This window comes from Quercus lobata, chromosome 7 (genome assembly GCF_001633185.2).
Source record: "Quercus lobata isolate SW786 chromosome 7, ValleyOak3.0 Primary Assembly, whole genome shotgun sequence".
Taxonomy (NCBI): domain Eukaryota; kingdom Viridiplantae; phylum Streptophyta; class Magnoliopsida; order Fagales; family Fagaceae; genus Quercus; species Quercus lobata.
Genome location: NC_044910.1, coordinates 44,161,254 through 44,170,781, shown reverse-complemented (window position 1 = coordinate 44,170,781; position 9,528 = coordinate 44,161,254). Strand labels below are relative to the sequence as shown.

Genomic DNA, 9,528 nt, shown 5'->3' with positions numbered 1-9,528 from the left:
GCTATTGTGGGGCATGAAATTTGGAATCCCGGCCCACTTCACATTAAGAGCCCAAAGCCCCAGCTGAAGAGCTCTACTGCCGAGGAGGTATGATGAGAACCCCTTAATGGTCCAAGAATGTAGCCGAGGACAACTTCACGCTCAACGCCTCACAAAACGCCTGAAGAAAAGGACAAACTCAGTACAAAAGCAGTATAAGCGAGAAAGCTGCCAACACCATAACGTGGAGCCCAGCACCTGACAAGCTCATACCCCATACCATGCTATCCAGCTTTTCCCAACCACTTTGACGTGAGGATTGATAGGACGAGTAATTGCCCCAAACAAGGAGAAACTGACACGTAGATGAAGAAGGGGAATTGAATACTAGTATAAAAGGGAAAAGAGAGCTAAAAAGGAGGGGGGGGGATCCAACAAAAACGGAGGAATGGTGAGAATGTAATTCCCTTCGGACTAAGTCCGAGGAGTCCAACCTTTCAAACCAGTTCGATGTAAGGCCTAGCTATACAAGCCAAACTTATCTTCGTATGAGCTTGCATGGGAAACATGACTAAACCCCCGTCTGACGACCAAAGTCCTGCCTTTCCAAACTCACTCTCTACAAATCATATTGTTCGGGCCCTTTACATACGAACCCAAAGTCATCCTTGGGTCGTTAAAAATCGTGTCCCTACACCAATTATGGTGCTATTTATGATGCACAACTTGCACATTTAATTGCTCTTAAAATTTCGGTTTCTGAGAGTGATTTAAGGATATATTAAAGATTCTACATTAAAGATGTATTTACATTTGTTGACACATGACACATGAGTTCATAAACATGATGTGTACTGACTATTTCTTGCCACGTGGCATTATTTATTTAATTCATTCTAGATCCCTAGATGAATAGCCACAAGTCAGTTTATAGAAGAAGCAAACACAACAAATATATAGCCGAAGTTATTAAAACTTGAATCATATCATGAATTGATTTTTTATTTTTTTATATCATCTATTGTATCATAAAATAGACAAATATCTAATAAAATTATAAAAAGTTATAGATATACATATAAAAAATATATATTCATTATAAATCCAAAATATATTTAATTAATGAACATTTTAATCATTCCTTATATAATAATATTTAGCAAAACTAACTAAATAAATCAAATTAACATATGTTTATAACATGCATATTCAAATTGATTAAACTCAGAAGTAATAATATGTTAACATCATGTTCATCATCTTGCAAAATTATTTATTCATTGACATGTTCTTCATCATCATCAACATTTACCATCTTTTTTATTGTTCTTTTATTCTAATAACTTTTTCTTGGCATTTTAGCTACTTAGACTTATAAAAATAATAACAAAATAAAAAATAATTTTATTTTCATTTAATACATTATTCATAGAATAAAAAAGAAATTTGCAAATATGAAAGCAAAGTGTCAAGTGTGTAGTCCACCTTTTGTACGAGAAATAAAAGAGGGGAAAAAAAACTCATAGACATGTTATTTTATTGGACTCAATTAAGTATTCAAATAATTTTGTGTTAAAAAAATATAACAACTTATTTAAATCAAATAAAACCATATACCCACATGTCTATGTATTGTAGATATATACAATTTAACGATATAATACGATTCATATGATATGCACTTATGTATCAAACGATTTATGAGCAATTATGATATGTCTTTATGATACATAACTTTTAATTTGTACACGATACGATATTGACAACTATGATTAATAGTTTTATATATATATATATATTTTTAAGAGAGTTTCAACCTATGGCGTCTGCTCTTGATAATAATTGGTTTTTGGTATAGGCATAGATTGAATCCCAGATCTCTTATTTAACCATTAAAGACTTTACTAGTTGAGCTAACTGGAACCCACTATTATTAATATTTTTAAATAAATTAGATTAAATTAGAATTTTTTTATGTAACAAGCCTTTCTTTTTCTTTAAGTGATGTTAGGGTATAATTAATTTAATAGACCTATGTGTCATTAATTGTAAAAGAGCAATTTAAATGTTTAATCATTTATTTTTTTGAAAAATAAATATACATGCAAGTGAGAGGGAAAACACACCATAAACTTCACTCATATAGGTTCTAATTTAAATGTTTATTTTAATTGTTGTAAAAGTGACTCACTAGCTGTGACCAAAAAAAAAAAAAGTGACTCACTAGCTCAAATTATATTCTTGGTCACATCAATTTATAACATTTTATATTAAAATCATTAATAGTATGCAAGTCAATCCCCTTAATATCGAATTTATTCCTTAATTCTCTTTAATTCACAGTCAGGTTGTAAATGTGAATATTCTTCAGTTAACGGTATAAAGAAAAAGTGATATATTTTTATCCCCTCCTTTGTACAGAGTATAAGAACCTTTAACTGGCGAGTGAACCACAATCGATTTAGCGTACAAGGTACTTTTATTTGTTGGGACTGAGGATCTACCAGAACCTAACTGAGAGTTCAATATTTTATTTTCAATCTCCACCAACCATATCAGTTAACCATTTTCATAACCATGGTCCGAAATAAATCAAATAATAGAAAAAATTTATTGCTTTTTTTTTTTTTTTTGAGACAAACGATAGAAAACTGTCTCATTTTAAATTAAAAAAAGCCTTAAATCTCTACAATAAAATATAGTATGACATTTTTTTACTCAAGTAGTCCTGCAGCCAGTACTAAAAGATTCTAATATTAAGTATGTGTTTGGCAAAAATTATTTTTGCCATCTGATTTTACTATTCAGTTTATTTTTGTTACTATTCATAGGTCTCACTATACTTTTTGATACTATTTATGCGTCTCACTATATTATTTCAACTAATTTTTATTTACAGTATTTTTAATAAAAAATTTTCAGTTTCAGCAAAATAAACGGATTCGTAAAAATAGTTAAATAAAGCCATATATCCAAATATTAAAAAAAAAAAATTTTTGATACAACTTTTTATATTTTTCAAAAAAGTTGTTAAAAATCAGTTTTTTTTTTTTTTCTATTAAAATTTTCTAAAATATTTTATAAATCAATGTTGGGGCATCCGTTAACTTTTCTTGACCCAATCAATTGTTTTAATTTGTCTTGTGCGTGTTTACGGCTTGCGTGCAACAACTTTTACCCTTCTACTAATAACCCAACCCGGGCCCCACCAAATAAAGACTAAACGTGCATTAGTGGTGCCACGTTGCGAGTTCTCAACCGTGGGATAGAAATAACAATCCTATGATCAGAATTAAGACTTTCAACCAACCCCCATGGGTCCCTCACGGAGCCACTACCTTTGTTGTATTCTTTTCCTTAAAAAGCTTACCTACCAAAAACCTCTGCCTCGTCACTGAATAAGAGTTGTTTGGTGTGGTAATTTAAGCAATTTTTTTTTTTTAAATTTTTAACTCACATGTTTCTTAAAAATACCAACAATGAACAACGTCACCAAACAGCGCTTAACAATTCAAAAACTCCATGCCAATGCCATGTTGCCATCTATTTAAGCCTCACAACCCTTCTTCACAAACCAGGAAATCCTTACAAACGGGCCTAAGCTAGTGAGCAAGATTTCCTATACTTTTTCATTCAAACCCCAAAAACTCAGTTTTTTTCTTGCCATTATTTCTCTCTTTCAATTGGGTCATTCGTCGACATGGGAACCAATGTTAACAAAAGCAGTGATGAGGGTGGTCTTTGCATTAGCCATGACTCGCTGAGTTGGGGTGTGGCTGCTGAATCACTCAAAGGGTCTCATTTAGACGAGGTGAAGCGCATGGTGGCCGAGTTCAGGAAGCCATTGGTGAAGCTCGGAGGTGAGACCTTGACGATATCACAGGTGGCTGCCATAGCCATGAGGGAGTCACGAGTCGAGGTGGAGCTTTCCGAGTCAAAAAGGGCTGGCGTGAAGGCCAGCAGTGACTGGGTTATGGAGAGCATGGAGTCGGGTAAAGATAGCTATGGTGTCACTACTGGGTTTGGTGCTACTTCTCATAGGCGAACCAAGCAAGGTGGAGCTCTTCAGACCGAGTTGATTAGGTGAGCTATAACTTTTATGTACACCTTTTTCTTCAGTTTTACGTTAGCTTGAAACTTTCGGTGGCTGAGTTGACTCGGTCGAACTGAGTCGGTGCAGTATTTGTGAGTTGACACGGGAGAGCGGTGGTGTCAGGAAAAGTAATTTCAAATATATATATATATATATAATTATATATTATAGAATTTCTCCTTATATAAGGGGCTATATTAATTGAATTAATTAATTACAAAAATTAAATAATAATGTTATTTGTATATAAATATATAAAATATACAAGCAAATGATATAAAAAAAACTAATTAATATATTAATTATTTTTATTAACTCAAAAATGCTAATTTTTTTTTTCAAAAATATTTAAGAGTAACTGAAAATGTAAATTGATGTTAAGAATTGAAAATAAAAGAGCTTTTAAGACTAATTGAAAATGAAATAGACCGTGTCATAACAAATAATTTTGATTCTTATATATATATATATATATATATATATTTTTTTTTTTAATTTCTCTAAATTTTTATTTCTGCTACAATTTTGAGTCAGGAATGTTTGATATTCTTGATCACCTAACCTAATCAGAAACCCCATGTTTCTTTTTGGGGTAAATTGTTGAGCTCTTGTTTGGCACAAACGCTGTTGAGGGTTTGGTTAGACTTTTAATTGTGTTATGATAGTTTTTAATTAATTAATCATATCATAGTTGTTGGAGTGATATCAAACTATTCAAACCCTATCATTATGGTGAAGAAATTAATAATTAATTTAATCATATTTTATGGAGGGCAATCATCACATCATGGTTAATTTTTTTCCTTTATACCCATTCTCTCAAAATAAATTTAAGTGTTTTCAAAAACATAAATATTATTCATCTAGATTTTCCTCCAATTTTTTTTTACTAAAAGGATAGAATTTCCTCCAATTTTAGAAGGATTTCTTCCACACCTTTGTTAATTCCAATTACCCCTAAAATTTGAACTCATAATTTTTTAATTTTTAAAATCTAAACTCACCTTCTTGGCCAACCTGAATATATTTTAGGTGCTAGAGACATTTGAACAAAAGTGTTCTGCTTATTTTGTTTCATTAAAATCCATGTCATTTAATTTTAATAATCATCCCCATCTATTTTAATACCATAGTGAGTATTTTTTGTTTCAAAATTTATGAAACGATCATTTTATCATGTCTAATCTAAAATGATGAATGTTGTCGCTGCAGATTTTTGAACGCTGGAATATTTGGCAATGGAACAGAGACATGCCACACATTGTCTCACTCAGCAACAAGAGCTGCAATGCTAGTGAGGATCAACACCCTTCTCCAAGGATACTCAGGCATTAGATTTGAAGTCTTGGAGGCCATCACCAAGTTACTCAACCAAAACATCACTCCTGTCTTGCCACTTCGCGGTACAATCACTGCTTCTGGTGATCTTGTCCCTCTATCCTACATTGCTGGACTGCTAACTGGCCGCCCCAATTCTAAAGCCGTTGGACCCTCTGGTGAATCCCTTGATGCTGCTCAAGCCTTCCAACTAGCTGGTATCAATTCCGGGTTCTTTGAGTTACAGCCAAAAGAAGGCCTTGCTCTTGTGAATGGCACAGCTGTTGGTTCTGGCTTGGCTTCTATGGTTCTTTTCGAGGCCAACCTTCTAACTCTTCTGTCAGAAATCTTATCAGCAATTTTCGCAGAAGTAATGCAAGGAAAGCCTGAATTTACCGACCATTTGACACACAAATTGAAGCACCATCCTGGCCAAATTGAAGCTGCAGCTATTATGGAGCACATTTTAGATGGAAGTGCTTATGTAAAAGAATCTGAGAGGTTACATGAAATAGATCCCCTGCAGAAGCCAAAACAAGATCGCTATGCTCTCAGAACTTCTCCTCAATGGCTTGGCCCACAGATTGAAGTTATCAGATACTCAACCAAATCGATTGAAAGGGAGATTAACTCGGTAAATGATAACCCTTTGATTGATGTTTCTAGGAACAAGGCCTTGCATGGTGGTAACTTCCAAGGGACCCCAATTGGTGTCTCAATGGACAACACACGTTTGGCTATTGCAGCCATAGGAAAACTCATGTTTGCACAATTTTCTGAGCTTGTCAATGATTATTACAACAATGGGTTGCCATCAAATCTTTATGGTAGTAGGGATCCAAGTTTGGATTATAGTTTCAAGGGGGCCGAAATTGCCATGGCGGCCTATTGTTCTGAACTTCAATATCTGGCAAATCCAGTTACTAGCCATGTCCAAAGTGCTGAGCAGCACAATCAAGATGTGAACTCATTGGGATTGATCTCTTCAAGGAAAACAGAAGAAGCTGTTGATATTTTGAAGCTCATGTCTTCCACATTTTTGATAGCACTATGCCAAGCTATTGACTTGAGGCATTTGGAGGAAAATTTGAAGACCGCTGTCAAGAATACTGTAAGCCATGTGGCTAGGAGAGTTCTAGCAACTGGTGTTAATGGAGAGCTTCACCCATCCAGATTCTGTGAGAAGGATTTGCTCAACGTGGTTGATCGGGAATACGTATTTGCCTATGTTGATGACCCCTGCAGTGCTACCTATCCATTGATGCAAAAACTGAGGCAAGTACTTGTTGAACACGCATTGAGAAATGGCGAACTTGAGAAGAATGAAAGCACATCTATCTTTCAAAAGATTGTAGCTTTCGAGGAAGAAGTTAAGTCCGCCTTGCCAAAAGAGGTAGAGAGAGCAAGAGTTGCGCTTGAGGGTGGAAATCCAGAAATTGCAAACAGGATTAAGGAATGCAGATCATATCCATTGTACAGGTTTGTGAGGGAAGAGTTAGGGACTGAATTGCTGACTGGGGAAAAGACCAGGTCTTCTGGTGAGGATTTTGACAAGGTGTTCACAGCTATGTCTCAGGGAAAGCTCATTGATCCAATGTTGGATTGCCTCAAGGAATGGAATGGTGCTCCTCTTCCAATCAACTAAACTATTTTGATATGTATGAATATTGTTTCTCTAATCCCCATGCTGCTGTATCTCCTGCTAAGATATAATAATTGAAAAGAGCAAAAAGCCTCTGTTAGCTAAAAAAATATTGTGATTTGAAAATTAGTCATGTGGACTGCATCAAATGCTGAAAGAATTCATTTACACTTTGATCAGTATCACAGCTTACTACTTTTTGGAGTCATTTAGGAATGACACTCTTATCAATATAGCAGTAGTAATAAAACATTTTCTTTCCCATTTTTGACTTCTTTTTAAATAGCACTGGAGGTCACTAAGGTTTAGCTGCAATATTGACTCAACCAAAATGAAATTTTGCTGACTTACTTGAAGTTGTGTTGAACTTTACAAACTTTGGAGCTAAGAGAGGTGAGCTCACTCACTCTTTCATGCCATGCTTGACATAATTGACAACATGACTGAAACCCATCATCCACATTGCCCAAATTTTATGCCATTTTCATTTTGAGACTCTAGGATATATTGCCACTTTCTAGTTTTGACACTGTACGACTCCAACCTGATTATTAATCCATCGTTATTGACCAATTTGACTCTCCTTGGAAGAATTGGTCTTTTATGACATTTTGTACAAGTGTACCCATTTAATTTGTATAAAGAATTTGGGCTAATCATAACTTCATGGAAGATAATAGCTATGTTGCTGGGCTTCAACCAAAGGTGGTCCACAAGATGAAATTGGTAGCTCCTCGACCATTATTCATGCTCAGTTGAAAAATCGGCAGTGATTGATGATAGGATATCAACTCCTTGACATATCATGGTTCTTTAAATTTCTAGTTGCTACTTACATTAACAAAAGGGGTTTCATTCCGTTGTCAGATGTGAAATTAAACAAGTTTAATGATATTTTGTTTAGATTACAGCATATAGAATTCTCATGTTTTTATATGGAGAAGCTAGTTATTAATGTAAAAAATTATACATATTTTAGCTAGACTTGCTGTTGAACGACGAAGGACAGTGGTCAAGGGACCCATTTCCATGGGGTTTGGGGATGAAGGTCGAATCCAAAAATGGGATGGGTGGCGCTTGAAAAAACAAAACCATGTCCCCGACCCCTTGCCCACTAGTGCTTTCGTGGAGTTGGGGTACAACTATGGTATTGTAGCAAAGATATTCCCCGCTTATTCTCCATCTATTTAATGTTTTTTTTTTTTTTTTTTTTTTTTTTTTTTTTTTTTTAATTTCTTTTAATGATTTGGTGAAATAAGTAAAATTACATTTTACCTCCTAATCTATGAGAATAGACTGCTCACTAATAATTTAGGAAGCATGGCTGTTCACAAAACCGCACAACTACACCCAAACCGACCAAAACCACTTGCAAAATGAAGTAAACACATCACACCACAAATCATAATGAACCGCATTGCATTGTGTGGTACGAAGTATGGTTTTATGATATCTTCTCAAAAAAAAAGGTATGGTTTTATGATAAGAAAACCACAAAAAATCGCACCGCACTTCACCCATATATATTTATTTATTTTATATTAAATATACATAACAATTTAATATTATATGAAGTAAGTGGCTAGTCTAGTGTTAGTGCATTCTAATTTCATGTTAAAATGACACCGTTTTGGTTAAATACAAAATCAAAAGTTCTAAACATCATTCACTTCTCCATCTCATACTCATACTCTCACAAAATCAAAAGTTCAAAAGTTTAATATATATATATATATATATATATATTGTGTATATAATATGTTTATAGTACTTTTAGTTTACTGTCAATTTGTCATGAAATATTTTTTGTTTTGTATATATTTGTGTTACTTTTTTTATAACATAAGTTATATTTTGTAAAAAAAATTACTGTCAAATTGTCATAATTATTAATAGTAAATTAAAAATTGCTCATGACATCTTAAAAAATAAACCATCTCAAAACCGACTAAATTGCACCTTGCCACACATGTGACCACAAAATTGAGATGTAGTGTGGTTATAGTTTTGGTTAAACCACATCGCAAAATGTAGTACTTAAAATGGCCCAAAACCACACCAAATCACACCACGAATACCCTATACTGTTGAGATAGGCACAAACAATGCGATTACTAGAAATTTGTTATGTGTAGAAAAGCTCTTCGGAAACCACAATCCAACCAAGGTTATGCCTATGAAGCCAGAAAATTTTGAGGACAAAATTTCAAGAGCAACTTGTAATTGTGAATGACCCAAATATTCATCATAATATGATTCAAGGTCATGTCAAATATAGCAAGTTTATTAACCACAAGGTAACTCATGCAAGTGACAAACATCTGTGGCTCTAGGAATTTCAAAGATTGCTCTTGGTCATTTGTCTTTTCTTAATTGGTATGGCATATAAAAAAAGGTCTTGGGACAAAATAGAGCTATTGAAAAAGATTTTTCCCATATAGCCATTGACACATTAGAGCTGCCAAGAAGGAATTTAACTATATAGCATTAAAAAAAC

The 9,528-nt window shown here is 33.8% G+C and overlaps 1 protein-coding gene across 1 annotated transcript; it reads left to right on the top strand.

Annotated features, from left to right (window-relative positions):
* Positions 1-3,467: 3,467 nt before the first annotated feature.
* LOC115952784 (phenylalanine ammonia-lyase-like) lies at positions 3,468-7,295 on the top strand. Its single transcript, XM_031070054.1, has 2 exons — positions 3,468-4,062; positions 5,285-7,295. Exons 1-2 carry the CDS (start codon positions 3,680-3,682, stop codon positions 7,032-7,034), a joined length of 2,133 nt encoding a protein of 710 aa, XP_030925914.1. The 5' UTR covers positions 3,468-3,679; the 3' UTR covers positions 7,035-7,295.
* The last annotated feature ends 2,233 nt before the right edge of the window (positions 7,296-9,528 follow it).